Source organism: Mus caroli, unplaced genomic scaffold (assembly GCF_978045245.1).
Source record: "Mus caroli unplaced genomic scaffold, Mus_caroli_1 scaffold_8, whole genome shotgun sequence".
Classification (NCBI taxonomy): domain Eukaryota; kingdom Metazoa; phylum Chordata; class Mammalia; order Rodentia; family Muridae; genus Mus; species Mus caroli.
The window spans coordinates 30,211,060-30,231,825 of record NW_028227263.1 but is presented as its reverse complement, the minus strand read 5'-3'; the positions used below and the strand labels follow the sequence as shown (position 1 = coordinate 30,231,825).

Here is a 20,766-nt window from a genome sequence, read left to right as displayed (position 1 = left end):
TATTGCTGTTCTTTTGACATATCCATATATCCTTCATGGAAGAGCTGCAGATCAGAAAGCCCAGAAAGCCAGAGCATCCTATAGAATATCCATGCAAGGAGACAGTGCAGGTCTACACTGCAATTAATAGCAAACCAGAGATCCCAAAGGTACAGGTACACTAAGGGGAGCTAAGCACCTCAAACCTGGAGGATCAACCTAACAGAAAAGGGAAGTTTACACTCATGAGATTTTTAATGAAAAATTACAGATATAAAATAATATAGATGACCTCCAAAATTTCAAAACAAATGAATGCATAGCTCCTATTGTGATCCTGGCCTAGTGTGACTCCATAGCCAGGATGGTAGTAATTGGTGCCTGTTGTTTCACTTGCCCATCTCTGTTCATCTGTCTGACTTGTTCAAATTCTAGTTTGAAAGAGCTAAGAATCACATGACAAAGTGTGACCCAGTAGTGTCTGGGTGGCCCAGCAGGGGCCAATCTGTAGAAAGGCAACTCAGGCAAAAAGAATGGCAGCTTAGCAGCAAATAGACCTTGATTCAAACCTTGAAATGGCTGGTATTTTCTTGGTGTCTGAAGAAAACTGTTCTTTCTTCCCGAACTCTTCTTTCTCTTCAGTAAAAGAAAAGTGGTGATACCCACTTCACAGCCTTGGCTTGAGGATTGTGTGAGATTAAAACACACAATGCACTATGGCGCAGTATGTGATTAATGTTGTTCTAAGTCTGTAAAGGGAAGCCTTCTTGGGACAGGAGACATCGATGGCTCAGTGGTTAGGAGCACTTGATGCATTTGTAGAGGCCCTGATTTGATTTCCAGCTCCCACCTGACAGCTAACAACCATCTGTAACTCCAGTTGTAAGGGATCCAATGGCCTCTTTAGGCACTACACACATGCATTGCATAGACATACATGCGGTCAAAGCTATCATACCCCTAAAATAAACAATCCTGCCTGAGTGGTAGGAAATATGAAATCATATAAACCCCAAAATAAGCACTGTATGGGGATTTGTGGATTCACTGAAACTCTACAAACACAGTCCTTCTTGAAAAACAGAAGAATGGGTGACAGGAATTCTAAGGATCCCATTTGGGCTCTGAATCTTATGTTCAATAGGAAAAGTTTTGCTCTGGTTGGCAAGAGGGCTCAGCTGATTAAGGTGTTTGCCATCCAGCCTGACCACCCAAGTTCAACCCCACAGACCCACATGGTAGAAAGATAGAACTGACTCCCTTAAGTTTTCCTCTGTCCTGCACAAGGTCACCAAGGCAAGTGACCACACATACACACCTCCTGTTTTCTCCATGAAATGAACACAGGAATGCAGAATGCCTCCTCAGAGTACTTCCTGCTGTTTTACTTTCTACTCTGAAAAGGGATGGTGTTAATTGCTCTACTCTTTCATTGACTGCTCATCAGTTACTTCTTATAGTATGTCAGATGAGAGTCTATAGAGAATGCTCCTGCAGGTCACAAAGATCTCTTTCCCTGTTTCCTGACAACCACACTGAATTTACACAGAGACCTGGCACAAGCAACAAGCCTTTGGGTAGAATACATTCCCACATCCACCTAAAAGGGTAGCCTAAAGCCTGTTAGCCACAGCAGAAAGACACACAGTGCACAGTGAGGGCTAAACAACAGGCACCATGCTTCCAGGCTAAGGCTCATTGGCACAAAATGTGCCTGAAAAAAATCAAAGGGCTCTTTTCAGTAAGCAGTAGAAAAGAAATCCAGGGTTCTTGGTGTATCCAAAAGCCCGTGTTTAAGCAAAACCACAGCATGGCTATGCCCATTTTGTTTTCTTTAGCGTTCTCAATAAACTTCTATTTACTCTCTCGTGATGTTACCAGCTTAAACTTTGTCTCTCAGTAGGTTTCCCCATGCTCAGCCCTACAGACATGTGTAAAGCACTCTTTGTGAGCCTCAGCACCAGGACCGAGGATCAGGACAGTAGAGGTGGCCTCACTGGCTGTGTCCAGATAAAACGAGATGCTTCAGAAACAAGCACAGAAGCTGAAAGTTGCTATGAACTAAAGTCAAAGTAGTAAAAATCTATTTGTCCACAAGATAGCCAAAGGTATGCCTTGATGCACCCCCAAACTAACATGTAAGTAAGTCATCGTCTCTCTTTAAGACTTGATGAGCCAGGACTGAAATGGTCTCAGTTAATAACAACCTGCAGGCTTCTTTTATAATCTCTCTCCTTCAGTAACCACACTGCTTCTAATAAACCTTAAAATGAGTCTACTCCCAACAAAAAATGGACACTTCTCTCCAATCATCTCAGCTTCTGACTGGATTTGGAAAATATGGACAAAGCCGGGAGCCATGTGCACGCACGTGTGGATTTGGTTCTATCGCACTCCTGCCCTAATTCTTGTGGCTTGGACTTCCTCCAGAAGCTCCGCCTTACTCTGTGGTTTGTATTTGAGATCCCTTCTCCTGATTCATTGCATTCTCCTGATTGACAAACAGATTTAGATATGAAAACAAACAGTTACCTGCCTGTAATTGGTTTCTAACAGCTGTGCTGTTGTAGCGCTTTTAAAACCACAGTGAAGTTGCCACCCAGATCTGCTTCCAGTTCCATTCAGGACGGGAGGGGTAGGGTTGGCTTCTTTTTCTTGTATTCTGCCACTTAGGCATCATGACTGTTGACCAAGATAATCTGTAACTTTGATATATCTATAATCTATTTAGTTTATAAGCTGAAATATATGTTTAATTTTATATCTCACAAATTGAATTTAAGTGAACAAACACTGGATTTTAGTTTTCTAGATTGGTGGGCCTTCTGATCAGATGCTGAATAATGTTCAAGAGAAAAAGAGTCGCCTGTTGTGGTATGCACCACTTTACTGACAGATGAAAAGATTTTCTGATGATAGTTTGCCGCATAACACCAATGACTGTCACAAAGCACATCAGACTAGTTAGAAATACTACTTACATACTAGCAACAATTGTAATTCCCTCTGAACTTCAGAGTAAGAGATGGAGCTTACCATTTTAAAATTCCTGTGGAAATCAAATGTATTTTAAGTATCACCTTTGATTATTTAATCAGACAACTTGCATTTTGCCCTGGCTAATTTTGAAGGCTGATAATATTTTACTCATAAAAATAATTGTGCACCTGTTGTGACGGGAATCTGGTTAAACAAATGTGAACAGGAATGAAACTTTGCTTTAACCGCAAGAACACAAATCTCTTGTTATTACGTCAAGAAACCCATTTTTAAAGGCATGGATGGATCTCATTTAGATCCAATCTCTTCTATGGAGAGAGATTTAAGAATACCATAAAGGCACACAGAACAAATAGCTTTGAGAAAACACTGGCTGCACTACTGAGCCAATACCTGTGGAATCCCACCTCCGAATCAAACCCTGCCTGCCTTCATCTGCCTCACTTCCTCTCCTGGCCATACCATCTAAATGATGTTGAGCTATTTCTGTGAAACAAGTCCTTTCCTTCCAGCTTATGATCAAAGGAGAAATAAAGTGTGGGTCAGTGGGAACTCTGCCCCTCTGGCCCCTTTCTTATTCTCAGACCCTTTCAGCAGTAGAGGTCTTTTTCAGTACCCAAATTCTCTGCACTTTAAAACAGTCTGGAAATCATGAAGAGAGTCAGATGTGGGCCTTTTCTCTGCAGTTTCAGTCATTTTGAACGGATTTCCTAAGAGCTACCAACTTGTGCTGGACTATTTAGTCCATTTCTGGGTGTAATCAATGCCAAAGTGCTGAAAAGAGGCTCAAGGGAAAAGAATTTCTCTAAAGTTAAAGTAGCTAAAATGTGCACTCAGTCCTAGTGTCTCCCACTGACCTCGCAGGCAGGTGGTGTGGCTGACTGTCTACTCTCTTCAAGGGCGTATTCAAAGAGGGGTTTTATTTTATGTTACTAAACTTGGAAACTATATTCTTTACAGTGTAGTCTCTATGCTAATTTCATCTTGGTTAATGCAACAGATGTTTACTACCAGAGTTCAGAAAGTCAGTGGATTTTTAAAATTGATCTAAACATTCCAGAGTTTTATTTTTCAATAGTTTAATGTAGACATTTGAATTGAAGGAGAATCACAAATGAATAATTGCATCAAATTTCCCCAGTGCATTAAATATGCACTCAGTGGTAATTACCAACAGTGGTAACAAATTTAAAATATACAGAATAATGTATAAGTTATGTTCACTCCATAGGCCTTTTCCATAAGAACAGCATTTGGATAAAAATTCCATGCCTAGTTTTTGTTTTGCTTTGCTTTTTCAATCCAGAAAAATGATCTAAATTCTAGGACTGTGGGAGGTCCAGAACCATGTAGCAGTTCCTTCTGTGATGCAACCATGACCCTGAGAGTGTGCTCAAGAGCTGACTCTAAAGGAAGGGAATACCTATGTGGTAAACTGAATCTGCTGTGCTAAACACAGAGCATTGGTGGGGTCCAACAAACAGAAGACTAGGAGCATCCTGAAAATTTTTCTTCCAAGAATTACTTATGGATAAATATTTCCACCAATGTATATTTTAAATCTCTATAATTTATTCAAATGAAAGGATCTGAGGTGAGACACAGAAAATGAATGCTAGTATATTTTAAAATGTTTTTCTCTAGTTTGCATTTACTAAAATCTCTGTATAAGTGCTAAGGTACATGTATACATAGTAAATTGTATCTACCACAGTTATTTTCAAAACAAATTAAGCCAAGTCAGGAGAAGTGGCTTACAACAATAATCTCAGCACTCAGGAGGAAGGGTGCCATGAGTTCTAGGCTAGCCTGAGCTACAGAGTAATATTTTGTACAAACAAACAAGAACAACAAAACAAAAACAACATACAAAATACCTTATATCAACTATGTATCAGAAATATTAAATGTGAACATCCCATTTTAACAAAAAGAACAAAAATTACATGGGAAATCACTTAAGTTTTTTAATAAGACATTTTGACCTTGCTTAAACACAACTGTTTAATAATCCTACAAAAGGCTTGGGAGGTCTTTAATAACTAACCTATAATTCTAACAAGATGGAAATGAAGCTGGGTTAATATTGCCAGGTCTAACTTAGTTGAAATTAATTAATTTTAATTAGCAATAACTTGATTTGGGGTTGCACAAACATTAACAACATACTCTGCATTGTAAACTTGACAGATATGTATGGTATTGTCAGTTTCTTAGCCTATGAGGTCTCCCTCTCAGGCTTACACATGCTGGCTCATTTTCTATAAGATCACTGGTGATTCAAGAGGTCTTCTTCCTGTCACCACTGTAAACCAACCAGAAACTTCCTTTCTGTATAATTTACTGTATGAATGAATGAGTATGTATTCTCACCTCTGCTTATGTCACTATTAAACATTTCAGCCATTCTAGCCCACTTGAAGCCAGCCACTCATTCGTATCATGAGGAATGCTAAGCTGCAAGTCTCTCAGTGGCTGATGGCACCTCTGAGACAAGTCAGACTTGGGTTGGTGTCTTGGAAGGTGTTTCACACTCAATTTTTCTCTTTTATGGAGATGGAAAGATGAGGCTGAATTTGCCACCCAACAGTGTTGTAAAATCACCATGCCAGCCTCCAAGAGCAGCCTCTTTCAGTAAGCACCACACCACATACAGATCCCTCTCTTTACAACATCCCCATCACTGAGCCCTACTCGCTACAGGCATGTATTAAAGTATGGGTAGATTTATGCATGTTAATGGCTATGTTCATTTACAGGTTTATATATTAATATGAAATTTTAAAAAATGTTTCTGTTCAAAGAATATTACCTACTGTGGTAGAGAACTCGACCCCACCCCACCCCCCCATCAGCCTACATCTGACACACATCATTAAAAACTCCAGTTTTCACTAATCCCACCAGGAGAACGACAGAGGTCTCGCTAGCCACCATTTCCTGGTAAGCAATCTGAGGGGCTTCCAGGAAATTGCTAATGACCTCCATTTGACTGAAAATCTAGGCTGCAATTAGTAAAGTTTTTCTTCTCCATACTGGTTGGGATGTTTATTTCCATTACAGCAATCAGGAAGGAAAAGTACGATGTGTTGTTTTCATGTTATATCAAAATGTATCCCTTTTAATTTTGCTATATCACTGATGGACTAATGCATATTAATGTAATCATAATTGCATAAGAATACTTTAGTTCCTTTACTTCTACCCAAGTTTGCCTCCTTTCCGACTCTGGTACATAGCTCTTGCTAAAATTAGCCTTTTAAAAATGGAATCACTGGGAATATTTTATAATTGGAGACTATTTTTACATTTAAGAATCTTTCATAATTAAAACTTTTGAAATCAGATATGATTTTAAAGTTTTGTGTTTTAATTATAATAATTAACTACAAGAAAGAAGTTTCTGATTCTTATTCAGTGAATTTAAAATATGATTATGTGGTCAATGCAGTAACAACAAAGAACAATTTTAGCCAGTGTTATATTTATAAGCAGAACCTGTTATTAAACTTTAGTATTTTCTTTTATATAAACATTGATTTCACTAATTAGATTCAGCTGATCTTACCCCAACATATCGATTTCTTTTAATCCTGACAGTTAACAATGAGTCTAATGTATCACACTACTTTCGACCTTAATCATATAGTAGGAATTTTTGCTGGTAGCTTTTGTTAGAATTTTAATTAAGAAGACCTTGTGTCTCCAACCTCCAGTGGAGGGGGGGTGTTTAATTGCTTGCATGTATATCACACAGACTTCAAAAGAAGCAAAAGATGTTTATAGCAGAGAGTACAAAGGAGAGCTCTGAGATGTCTACACTCATGCAAAGCGGTGTAATTAGAAACCGTGGGTGCTGCTGGATCCAAATGCATGGATGTGTTCAGAGGGGCTGCTTCATGCATTTGCTGCTGGCTAAAGGAATCCAGGAGTTCTCCCGTAATTACTCGCTATTGATTACAAGGCATCCAAAAGACTATGTGAAATTGGCTAAACATGTTATTTGGAACCAAATATTAAGTTTCTACCTTAGTAATTTACCATGTGGTTTAGAGCAGAAGCTTTCTGGACTTATCTGGAGAAAAACAAGTTGGACTGTGTAACAGAAAAAAAGCCTCCAGCTCTAATTTTTTTGAGTGTCTGTGATTCTCAATGTGATTCTGAAGTTCTACTCTATAGGAACATGTACGAAAGGCACTGGCTGTCAGTCAACTGCATCATTTCATAAAAGAAGGAGGTAAGAAGACAATGTCCCTGAATTACAACTCAGGGCATTAAAAAATATTCAACTTAGAAGTTTAAAATACATTAAATCTTAAGAAGCACTGGCACACTATTATTTGAACACATTTTTTAAAATCACCAAAAGAATGAACTTTGCTGATTTTATTGATAAAGTGGCAAAAAGATTCACCCATAGACATTTCTGTTCCGTTTGGGATTTTTAGAGTTTATTTATTTTATATGTGTATGGTATACACATAAAAAATAAATATATATGTATACACATATATACATATATAGTATATGCATGTTTGGTATCTGCAGAGGCCTGAAAAGGATATCAGGTGTCCTGGAACTGGAGTTACAGGCAGCTGGAAGCCAACATCTGTATGCTGGAAATTGAACCTGAGTTCTCCGCAAGAGCACAAAGTGCTCTTAATCCACTAGCCATATCTCCAAGATCTGGTTCTGGGTTTTTGAAGTCTCTCCAAAGGAAGAAGAAATTATCACAAATTTATGAGTAGAAATACAAGAAAATCTCATTTATAAACAAATATTCAAGATATACAATCATAGTTCCTGCTCAGACAGTTAAGTACTGTAATTGCATAAAGCAGAAAACAGTGGGCACCATGCCTTCTAGAACAGAGCATTCAGGGGAGGGGTTAGAGGAGGACAGGTGTGGAGCAAGCACCTGCACTGTGGTTTAGGTCCTTATGAGACTAAACCAAGTAGGAGTCCCTGGGCATGGAAGTCAGCAACTGGTACAGAACACTCATTCTGCAGGAACTGAAAGATCCATTCTGACCTGGAGATAACAACCCTGCCTAAGCTACTTCTAGAACATCCTGCCCTATTTGACCTTTAGGACCCATCATGCCCTGAAATTAACCATGACTCTCTACATGCCGGTCCTTTCCTCTGAGGATTCCTGCTGGCAATCAAAGCTGAGATGAAACCAGACACTCAGAAGAATTTCACAAAAGTGTTAGAATGAAGGTCCTGCTTGGTTCCTGCTGTATTTTCTTTGTGTGCTCTCTCATTGGTTTTAGAGACAGAGGCTCACCATGTAGTCCAGATTCACCTTGAACTCACGATGTAATCCAAGGGGGCCTCAAGCCTAAAATCCTTCTTCCTCAGCCTCCTAGGTTTAGGATTACAGGCCTGACCTCCATACCCAGCTTAAGTTAGTGTTGTCACTTTTGTATTTGCTGTAAGCACATATAGTTCCTGCTTTTACATCTCTAGAAAGAACCCTGGGGAAGAACAAGTGCAGCCCCTCTGCTCCTCGGTGCACATGGTAAGAACCAACGTTGATGAAGGCCAAACCAGATCCTCAAACACAGCAGTAAACACTGTGCATGATAGTGCTTCAGTAATAGCTCTGAAAAACACTGCAACCATTTGCAGAAATTCCCCCTGGAAAATGCAGTCTCAGTCATTTTTCCATCATGAAAAAACAAACAAACAATCTTTGTTTTTCTAAGCTGTAAGGAGGCTATACCTCAAGGGCATCTATCTTATACCTAAATGTAGACAGCAAAACACATAATCCTTAATGACACTAGAAAGGAGTCATTCACGTCCTCTTCTCCTTTACTGCACATTGTCTTTGCGTGTCTCTTGTTATCTGGGTGTTTGACAAACACAAGCACAGTTTGTACTAACTTAGGCAACCAACAACACTGTTTAGCTGGCACAGTGCCCAAAGAGGCGCCTTCACACCACACAGGAAATGCCAGCCACCACATCCAGGGGAAGACGTGTGAAGGAGGCTCAAAACCTTTCCTATAAACTGGAGATGCCGAGCCTCTGTGTAGCAATAAGACACAGATCCTCATGTTGCAGGCATGGCTCAGGGACACGGCTGCATTCAGAAATGTGTCAAACCACAGCTATCCTAGAATCCACACACACTCAGCACAACTTGAACCCCACCACATATCAGTCTTGTATTCTGTCTTCTTGCCTCCACTCCTCTCTCTCAGCAATTTAAGTACAGATGGCAATAAGTATTGTATAGTGTTGCCTGTGTCCTGCCTCATGATCAAAAGTAGAAATGTAAAACTACTGTGTGCGCTGTGGGGGAGGCCAGGAGCCAAGTCCAACTTCTCTAACAGTGTTAAGGCTTCAGAAAACTTAAAACCACTCCATTGTTCAAGCAGAGATGTCTGAGACCTCTACAGCTTTGTGCAACACTTTCAACAGCTAACTTTCTGTTTTGTTTTACTCAGTTTTAAGAATAGGTATAATTTCTTATTAGTTTAATATCATAAAATATTTTAGATTCTTTTTTATTTTCTGTTTGTTTGGTTCATTTGGTGTTTTGAGACAGAGGCTCACAATGAAGCCCTGGCAGGCCTGGAAACTTGTACCTCAGGCTAGTCTCAAATTCATAAAGACTTATTTGCCTCTGCCTAGGATCAAAAAAGAGCCACCATACCTATAAGATTTTGTCTTGTCTTGTTTTGTTTTATTTTGCTTGTTTGGTTTTTTTGTTTGTTTGTGTTTGTTTTTTGCAGTCCTGGCTCTCCTGGAATTCACTGTAGAGACCAGGCTGGCCTCCAAGAGAGATCTCCCTGTCTCTGCCTTCCTTCTAAGTGCTGAGATTAAAGGCACGAACTATTACACCTGACTTCGACTTATTCATTCATTCATTCATTTATTTATTTATTTATTTATTTATTAGACAGGATAACTAGCCTGAAACTCACCATATGGTCCATGCTAGATCTCATGGAAATCCTTCTGCCTCAGTCTCATGAGCCAGTGCTCACAGTTTTAGGTATTTTTATATTCTATTTTGTGGACAGTAAAGAATCTCACATTCTTACCATGTTCCCTTTGATGTGCTATATTTCAGGTGCCCTCTGCTAACACACACAATTCAACTCTATTAGATACTATGACTTCATGAGATGCTGTTTTGTGCTTTTAAGAACAAGTGCCGTTATCTCAGCTCCCTAAAACTCTCTTCTGCCCAACAACTTCAGATCCGGTAGCATGGGCCAGGTCAAGCCCTCCTGCTTGCCGCTAACTACTCTTCATAACAAATGTTTGGGCTCTTCACCATGAGATTACCGCTACTAATCTCCTGCAAGTTACTGTTGCCACATTCTGACCTCAAGTCATTTGACTGCAGGAAAGGAGGAGATCTGAGGAAATGTGGCTGTGCATGATGCTGTGGGGTTTCCCTCGGTGTAGTTAAAGGATGCTAAGAGATACTTTAAGTACCGCACTGAGAAAACCAGAACTCTTTGAGGTGATGTTCCTATTTTGGCTGTAACCAACCATTCAGAACATAGTGTAATATAAGCATATTACTATATGCCTTAAATATAAACGATAAAAACAGTGGCTGGAGAGATGGCTCAGTGGTTTTAAGAACACTTGCTGCTCTTCCAGATGTGGTGTTTGGTTCCCAGCACCCACATCTACCTACTCCCAACCAACTGTAACTCCAACTCAAGGGGATCTGACACCTCAAGCTTTCTTGGGCACCTGTGTTTCTGAGATCATATCCACACTCAAGCACATGCATACATATTATGTAAAATAATGAAATAAGTCCTAGAAAGATGGTTCAGCAGTAAAGAGCAATGGCTGCTTTTCTAAAAGAACCAAGTTCAATTCCAAGCACTCAGATGACAGTTCACAACTGTCTGTGTGATTCTATTTCCACGGAATTTGACACCCTCATACAGGTATACATGGAGGCAGAACAACAATTAACAATCAATCAATAAATAAATGCTTTTAAACTAATAAAATAAACCTTTAAACAAGCAATAAAAATACTAGATATGACACAGACTCATTGACAACTTTGACCCATTGTCGTACAAACTTTTGCAGTAGTTTGGCTGCTACCCATGGGTTTTAGCAGCTTTGCTGTGCTTCATTTGGACAGCATTACATGAAGCAAAGTGTTTACAGTGAGAGCTTAAAAAAACATTGTGTCTTAATTGTATAGGAATATTAAGGTCTCTGGATTGAAGACTCATCTTTCAATCTTCTCTTAAGCATTCTATGACCCCACTTTTTTCCACTATATATTTCTAGAATATTCCACAAAGATTGATGGTGGCTATTCCCTCCTTATAGTAACTTTGTTACACTACATGACTTTAAAATGAAATATAAACTTATGGAAAATAAATCAACATAAATTAGTTAGTGAATGATGTAATTATTAAATCATCATAAAGTGACAAAAATTCTAAAACCACACAGTTACATAATGCTATTTCTAGAAACATACTCATAACCAAGTGCCTTTAATATTAAATTTAAGTTTTAAATGAAGCATTTAATATGAAAAGTTAGAGTACATAAAAACAAACAAGCAAAAAGTAGGAAGCAAATCTAGACTAAAGAAGCAGTACCTACAAAGGCAAGGTGATTATTTCCTTGGCATGCTGAAAAGGGGCAGCATGAACGCATAACTCCTACAATTGCATCTTTAGGGTAAGTGGCTAAATAGTAGAAAAACTGCTGCCAAGAGAAGTGAAAGACAGGAGGAAAAAAATTTGCAAAAGTAAGATTTAGATATATACCAGGAAATACACAGAAGCCTGAAAGGCTGAGTACCACAGGTTAAATCAACAATAACATCGGAGCGATCTCACAGACTATACGATCTCAGAAAAAGTATTTCATGAAAACAATGACCTACCTTAAAAAGTAAAAAAATGTTTTTATGCTTTTGTGTTTTTGGAATATATTGCTCAGAATTTCAAGATATTATATATATATAATATATATATATATATATATTCTACTTTTATTATATAATCTAGAAAGGAAAGACCAGTTCTACTTTGAATTCTGGAAGTTATAATATATATATATATATATATATATATATAGAGAGAGAGAGAGAGAGAGAGAGAGACAGAGAGAGAGAGAGAGACAGAGAGAGACAGAGACAGAGAGAGACAGAGAGAGACAGAGAGAGAGACAGAGAGAGAGACAGAGAGACAGAGAGGGAGACAGAGAGACAGAGAGAGACAGAGAGAGAGACAGAGATAACAGAGAGACAGAGACAACAGAGAGACAGAGACAACAGAGAGACAGAGAGAGAGAGACTATTGTGGATGCCAACAAGAGCTTGCTGACAGGAGCCTGATATAGCTGTCTCCTGAAAGGTTTTGCCAGTGCCTGACAAATACGAAGTGTATGCTCACAGCCATCCATTGGATAGAGCACAGGGTTGCCAATGAAGGAGCTAGAGAAAGTACCCAAGGAGCTGAAGGGGTTTACAGCCCTAAAGGAGGAACAACAATATGAACTAACCAGTACCCGCCCCCCCAGAGCTCCCTGGGACTAAATCACTAACCAAAGAGTACATATGGTGGGACTCATGTCTCTAGAGGTATATATAGCAGAGGATGGCCTAGTCGGTCATCAATGGGAGGAGAAACCCTTTGTCCTGTGAAGGTTATATGCCCCAGTATAGAGGAATGCCAGTGCCAGGAATCAGGAATGGGTGAGCAGGGAGAGGGGGGAAGGAATAGGAGGTTTTCAGAGGGGAAACTAGGAAAGGGGATAACATTCGAAATGTAAATAAAGAAAATATCTAATAAAAAAAGAATTAAAAAAATTAATTACAGACAAATACAAACCAATCCAATTTATAAGAGATACACCCTGTAGGACATTCAAAGATGACTATCCCACAATTAACCTGGGTTTATTTCATAATGAATTCAAATCCCCCAAACCAGCAAAGTGTGCCATAAACACAATACAATTCCTTAGAGCCATCTAAGATGCTAGAGCTAAAACTATATATGTGTGTGTGTGTGTGTGTGTGTGTGTGTGTATAGATAGATATAGATGATATAGATATAGATAGATATAGATATAGATATTTGGTTTTTCAAGACAGGGTTTCTCTGTGTAGCCCTGGCTGTACTGGAACTCACTCTGTAGACCAGGCTGGCCTCGAACTCAGAAATTCACCTGCCTCTGCCTCCCAAGTGCTGGGATTAAAGGTGTGCGCCACCATTTTTAATGATAAAGAACTATATTTTCAATGGCAAACTGTATTTTAATGAAAAAATAACTGGCATAGGCATGGTGGGATGTGCCAGGGAAAGCAAGGATTCAGAGTCATTCTTGGTTATAACAGCCAAGCCAGTCTGGGGTACATGAGATGGTATTTCAAAAAGTAGCTTATGCCAACACAAAGTGTAAAATACTAAAACCAACACTATAAATTAAAAACAATGTCAACAGTTCTGCTCCTGTCTCTATTGCTTTATACTGCTCTTAGCAATCTAGGTGATAGGATGTGATGTGATGAAACAAAGGCTGTTCAGCTGCTGCATGGTTAGACTCAGTAATCTCAATAAAAATCCACATGGAGACAGGGGGTGGGGAGGAGGTATGGGATGCTGAACAGTCAGAGGGTAGATTGGGGGAGGGGAATAAAATATGGACTGTAAAAAATAAATTAATAGAAAAACAAATAAGCAATGAAAAAAACCCAAAAAATTGATACATAAAATATTTAAAAGGGAAATTATACAGTGAATCAGTAAAACTGATTTGCAAAACTTAGTATAATCTCTAAATACAGTTACAGAAGGAAAATAATATTGAAGGATAAGGAAATGTACAGAATTAAAACCAAAATGTTCCTGAGGGACATGCAAGAATTGGTTAAGGAAATGGAGAGAGAGCCCAGTGGTTAAGTGCATGACAGCAGGTGATCTGAGTTCTATTCCCAGCACCCTCAGGGTGGTTCACAACTATGTTTAACTCCAGTTACAGGGAATCTAGTGACCTCTTCTGGCCTTGGTGGGTACTGCATGCACATACATTCAAGCAACACACACACACACACACACACGAATTAATAAATCTTCAAAGAAAAATTGAATAAATTGTTCCCAATAAAAACCTATGACTTTATAAAGATGTCTATTCATCTAATAGTTTTATATAAATGCAATTTTAAAACATTTTAATGTTAACACACTGATATAAAACAATCCAAGATAAACTTTTTAAAGTGTGAACATACTAAATATGAAATATTCTATATTTATTACTAAGGCACTAGTTGTATAATAAAGTGTAAGAAAAGATACTATTCCAAGTGAAGAGTGATCACAACATTCAGTCACAATGTATAATGTTACTTTTTTAAATAAATACTATAACTTTAGTTGACATTATACATCTAAATATATTCAGGAGGGAAGGAAGAGAGAGAGAAGATAAGGTTAAATGTTTCAACATAGAACCAACTAATTGGGAGAAAATATGACAGAATAGTATCTAATCTCAAGAGTAGGAGACATCTACCCAAACAAAGCTCAACAGAGTCAAACATTTAAAGGGGAAAGAAGGCAGGCATGTATGTGCCAGGATATGACACTATTAAATATACCCAAGGGGTCGCAAGTTCTGACAGCCGGCAAGCATGGGACAAGTCCTTTAGAGGGAAATGGGCAGTTTGGTGTTGAGTAAAATGGCTTGGTTGACACAAGGCAATCTCACTTTATGCTGCTGCTGCTGATTTTTAAAGACTATCCAAATGAAAACCTGCAGGAAGTAGAAGGAGCAGCTCAGAAGTGGGGAGACACTAACTTTATACAAAACTCAGGGTATGGATGAAAGGTACACAGAAAGCCTGTGCCACGAGATTTATGCAGAATTAAAGAATACTTTTGTTTTTATTGTGTGTTATATGCTATTTCTTACAAATAGATATGTATGAATTTTGGAATCAGGAGAAAATAGGAGCCACTGACACATAATGCTTAAGATTGGAGCTACTGAAAACCCACAACAAATCCTTAAAGGGTAGATCACTTTTAGCCCTCAGAGAAATGCCCTGAGCACAGGAACACAGTTGGACAAGTTACTTAGGACAAAAAGAGTGTGTTCTCTCAGCACTGGTTAAACTAAACTGTTTGGATTACCACTTTACTAAGGTTTTTAATGTCTAATTAGTGTATTTTAGTGATTGATATATTTTCTGTATGTGATGTTTGTGGTGACAAAATGCTAAAATGTATTAAAAGGAAAATATAGAACAAGTTAAACAGGAAATTCAGAAAGAATATTATCATTTATGTCTATAAATTCAGAATAACTCACCACTGGAAGTTACAGGCCTCGAGAGAAGAAGCATAGAAAAGCTTGATTCTGTATGTTTCACTTTTGAGAATTACACATTTTGAGCATCTGAAACTTTTGCTTATTTTTGAATTTTTAAACTCATAATTTGAATTAAATATAAATAAAATTGAAAGGTATGAGAGGATAGACACCCTGAAATGTATAAAAAGCCAAAGTGTGTTAGCATGGAGATAATAAAATGTTAGCTTCCATGCTGTGGGAGAAAGCAAGACCCCCATCACTCATGTTGGCAAACGCTTGCCTTTGCATAAGCCATTTCTGTCCTCACTGTTATAAAACCAATGGCTCTGGAAAGAGAAGAAAACACAAAATGACGTGTGAAGTCACACAGCCGTGTTATTGCAGCTGGATGGAGAATATGTCATAATGACTTTTCTTTCTACCCACCAGTTATGTTGAGATTCTGTTTTTTCCAAAATAGCAAATGGTCTTTATGAGTACAAAGCAGAAGCAGTAAAATTGAAAATAATATTCCATTTCCACTTGATTTTGACACTGTGTTAGTTAATGGAATGAGCTATTAATTACTCTTTGGGAAGAACAACTGTTCTCTGCATTAAGTTGAATGGAACAAGAGCTCTATCAACTTTCTCCAATAAATTAAAAATAGCATTTTCATGAAGTATCTGCTACCAAATGGTTGTCTTAACTGAGCTATATGACCCAAAAATGTTTGATAAATCCAGAGATCTAATGTGATCAAGTCCCTGAAGTGTTCCTGCAAAAAGAGGATTGGAGTTTGTGAGCAATGACTGATGGCATTTACAGGGGGCTCTGGCTTCCTCTTGAGAGAGAAAAGTATAAGAAAATAATACTTCTCCTCCAGAAAAGTGTCCACACAAGAGCTCGATTAGTCCAGATGCACAGACATTTTGCTCACAGGTTAGCAATGATGAAATACACTGTACTCCTTCATTTCTCAATATTTAGAAGGGTGACCTACAGGCAGGGGGTGAATCTATGAGGCTTCCTAGCACATTGTCTGGTTCCTGTCTAGTTCTGTTCCCAGAACCACAAAAGTAAGTAAATTAGAAAACAAAGGTACTTCAGGATTCCAAGGGCAGGAAATGATAAATCCCAGAACTCTCTTGGCTATGAATCAATTCCCAGTCCTATAGACATATTAACAGTAACCATCACTGTAACCCACACTCCCCAGATTCTCTCGGTGCCAAGTGATACAGCTGCAAGACCTTTACTTGTGTAATCTCTGTAATCTCTCTCTGTCTCTCTCTCTCTCTGTCTCTCTCTCTGTCTCTCTCTCTCATATAAAGTAGATGCCCATATCACCTCCATGGAGACAGAGATGTAGGAAACTCCAGTGTTTAGCTAAAACTACTCAGGCATAAAGTGATATAGACAGGATGGGAAGCAAGGTAAATAGGCCTCCAAAATTACCCATAAGATGTGATGCAGGGCATATTCTGTCTGCTTTGGGGGGAATTTTATAGAGAGCAAATTTGCAGGGGGAAAAAAGAAATCACATAATTTCAATCTATAAACTGTGCTAGTGCTATGATTCTAAGAGAACAAATGTTAGCTTAAACTGTTTGACAAAACTTCCTCTCCATCATCTTTGTCAAGTAGATCCACAGGGTAGTTTGTCCACTGACACTGGGGGCAGCAGATATCCATAGAGCACACTTTACAGAGAAGATACTCAGGGATGTGTCACATCCATTCTTCCATGGAGAGAAGAGTAGATTTCTTTACCCTTTAGTAATTTAGAAATGAGAATTTAGGGTCCTGGCACAAAGACCAGCAGCTGCATGAAGTATGTGAACCAATACCTGAACACATTAGATAGTTTTTATATTTTACCTTTGATTTCTCCAAGAAGTTCACTCGTATTTAGTCTTTCCATTTTTTCCTTCCAATCTTTTGAAAGTAGTTTTTCCATGCAGGAGGAATCTATTAAAATACAAAAGCAAGTATTAAAGATGTGTGCTATGGACCCAGAGGGTGAGCTGCCTGAGCAACTGGCTCCTTGGGAAACAAACAAATGCTGTTTCTGCTGCTGTTGTTTTAATTCCGCCATCACTCTATAATAACCCCCTAGCTAAAGTAAACTATTGCCCCAGGATGGTAGTGCTCCCTAATCCATGCTTAGCAGCCTAAGTCTAGCAATAGTGATCAATGGTTATCATTTAGCAGACTGCTAAGACAGAACAAAGGCTCTTCTCTGTGGTTTTAAATTTAGGTAATATTTCTTTTAGCCCAGGCAATTTTTTTAAAAGTTAAGTAAGATTTATATGCTGTGCAAGAAACAACAATAATAAATTGTTAAGCGAGAAGAAGCCAACTGACCTATAACCACTAGCACGTAGAAAAGAAATTCCACTTTTAAAAACTAAAAATCACCAGCACTCGGGAGGCAGAGGCAGGCGGATTTCTGAGTTCGAGGCCAGCCTGGTCTACAAAGTGAGTTCCAGGACAGCCAGGGCTATACTGAGAAACCCTGTCTCGAGAAACCAAAAAAAAAAAAAAAAACAAAACTAAAAATCAGGCAAGTAAATAAAATTAAGATGCTCTTTGCACCCTCATGGTGAAATCTTCTAAAACTTTTATACAAAAACTAATATATATATGTTTATTAAAGAAAGGAGCTGTTTAAATACTGTCCACCTTCTGCACTTTAAAATAATGTTCTAGATTACAGGGAGTAAGCACATATGTATTTATAAAGATTCACTATATCACAGGAGTCCAAACATGAGAACACAGTGCTAACAATCTCTTTTCTTCTGGGTGTGTTGTTTTCTTTTCAGGACAGATGGACTCACAAGCAAGCTTGGAAAGGTACACTGTCTGCGTGTACCTTTCCAAGGCTCAGCTCTTAACAAATAGGCCATGGTTCCAGGGAATGCAGATTTTAAAACTCCCATTAAACTTTAGCATTCCAAGTGTCAAAATTCTGATAACATTCTTTTCAAATTATATTTAAAATGGTTCCTCCAGCTCCAAATGCTTTTTCTCCCCCATATCAGCACCTATCTTTTGAGCATTTTCTCTTTCAGGATTTTTCCTCCTTTAGCTTCCAAATCTGCCTTGAATTTTTCAGATTGACAGTTAGGTCAAGATGGCTCTAAAGGGCTTTAGAGGCTAGATAAGCTTTGGAAAAGGCAGTGATCCTTGCTTAAGAGATGAGAAGACCTTCACATGATTAGAAAGTATTGCTGAAAACAATTAACGTTTGTTTGTGACGAGATCAATCAATCAGGGAATGGATGGAATCCAGATCTAGTGCCATGAAAGGGCTGATGCTGTCACAGGGCCATGTTCTGTCTACAGAGAAGGGCTATTAAGTGAGAGCCCCCACCACTCCCTGCCTTCTCTCCACATCACATCAGAAATGCTGCATGTGGTTTGTTCAGTACCTGTATTTTTTTCTAACGTTAAGACTGAGTTTACAGAGCCAAGGAGCAAATCTTCAAAGGCATGCATGCCAGACCTTACTGTTTCTCCAATCAGACCAAGATGGCTATAACATTAGATAGCAATGAGACAGATCAATAAAGAGTCTTGAATTTTACACTCTACTAGGGCTTGCTACATTTTCACCTATCGTTGTAGGTTTTGTCATTGCACTAAACTGATGCTCACTAGCACAGATGCAGGAGTCGCAAAAGTCTGGTTAAGTTAGAGTTAAGATGCTATACCCATCAGAAAAAAAACACAGTATAACAAGGATGGTAACAAAGTCAAGTCAAGTTCACACACATGATGTAAAGCATCTCTATAATTTCTATAAATAGATTCAAAATACCCCAGAGATCCCAGGAGAGAACGCTGAAGCTCCATGGGAGACAGAGACAGCTCTATGGACAACAGGAACAGATGCTCAGACACAAACCCAGCAGGCTTCACAGGAAAGCTATATATTTACAGGATCCAAAGCATGTGACATTCTACTAAAACATCCATCCTTGCTAACACAGAGACCCAGCTACACCAGCTCCTGCTTAAGTAGAAAAAGCTGAAGGAAAAGATAAAACAGGCTTTGTGTGTCTACATTTATAGACAGGAGGATATTTAATAACAACCACAGATAATATTTATCTGAGGGCACTAATAAATAGTCACTTCTTACAACTTCATCATCCTTTGATCTTAATTCTAGGGCTTAAAATGAATAGTGTCTCTTGGCTGCTCATCCTACTGCCAGACCCTCAAGAACCATGTTGGTGCTGTAGGGTAAAGCAAGTGAGATGAATGTGACGGGCCAGGAGCTGGCTGTCACCCAGCCACTCTGTCCTGGGGGCTCTCAGATCAGAGATGAGGAAACATATAACAGGTCCAAAGTTACCTATGACAAGTTTATTGTCAAAGGTCCCAGTCTTATGGATGCACTCAATATCTGGGTAGGGATGCAGGTTAAGTGTGAGGCTCCCTTTCCATTCTACAACAGCCTTCCAGCACATCAGCAGCAGGCAGCTGGTCAGAGCAGACCTTATCCCATCATGATTTAGCACAACTTCAGAGATCAAAGAGGGACAACTACATAAATGAGACCTTACACTCCACAGAAAGAGCAAGACAGTGTCTTCAATACAACAGTCACAGTGATTCTAAATGGGGACAAAACCAAACATCCCCTAAATAGTTTAGGGTTCTATCATGGATCAAATGCATTTTATTTGATTAACCTGAAAACAACTCTCCACTCAAGGAGACAGTGACAGTAAATTTCATTATCTCAGTTTGGCTGTTCAGACTTCTGTGCCTGAGCTGTCTGCAGCTACACAACCAAATGACTCTTCAATACTGAAAGGATCATAATGCTATGTATGATACACAGTAGCCCCATAAGTAAACACATTAAAAACAGGTATAACTTACAGTGCCCTGACATTGTGTAGTGTGTCACCAGAGGCTATTCCATCCTACCCAACACTTTCTCAGTGAAACCCGGGACCTCAGATTATTTTGCCTATTAATTTATGAATGATAGAAATCTGATTTTAGCTGTTCTCCATTTGAAGCAAAGATGTAGAGATTCCATATCTCTAGACTACTACTGGGTTATATAGCTGTTGCTAGGCTGGTTACGGGGGTGAGTTTGGGTACTTTGTTTGCTTGCTTATTTTTTTCAAATTCAAGTTTTTATCTTTCAGGAAACATATTCTAAACTTTTGCTAACAAAAGAAAGATACAATTCAGGACTTATTTATTTAAAATACACTGTAAAACAGATTGCAAACTATGGTTCTGCTTCTTGGAAAGTGAGGCTTTGGGCTGAGTAAAAGATGTGACTCACCATGGTGTGCTAATGTACTGGCTAATAACAAACTATGGAATAACAGAAGAGCAAGGGGGTTAATCTGTGCACTGATATTCTAAGAAAGGTTTTTCAATTACTCCATATATATATATATATATATATATATATATATATACATACATATACAT

At 38.6% G+C, this 20,766-nt stretch overlaps 1 protein-coding gene across 14 annotated transcripts in view; it reads right to left on the bottom strand.

The window, feature by feature from the left end:
• Sox6 (SRY-box transcription factor 6) overlaps positions 1 to 20,766 on the bottom strand; it is a 592,637-nt gene that overhangs the window by 210,521 nt on the left and 361,350 nt on the right. For all 14 annotated transcript variants that reach the window (XM_085841377.1, XM_085841381.1, XM_085841379.1 and 11 more), the window contains one exon: positions 17,179 to 17,268. In XM_085841377.1, coding sequence (XP_085697503.1) covers positions 17,179 to 17,268 — 90 coding nt within the window. The remainder of the gene's footprint in view (positions 1 to 17,178; positions 17,269 to 20,766) is intronic.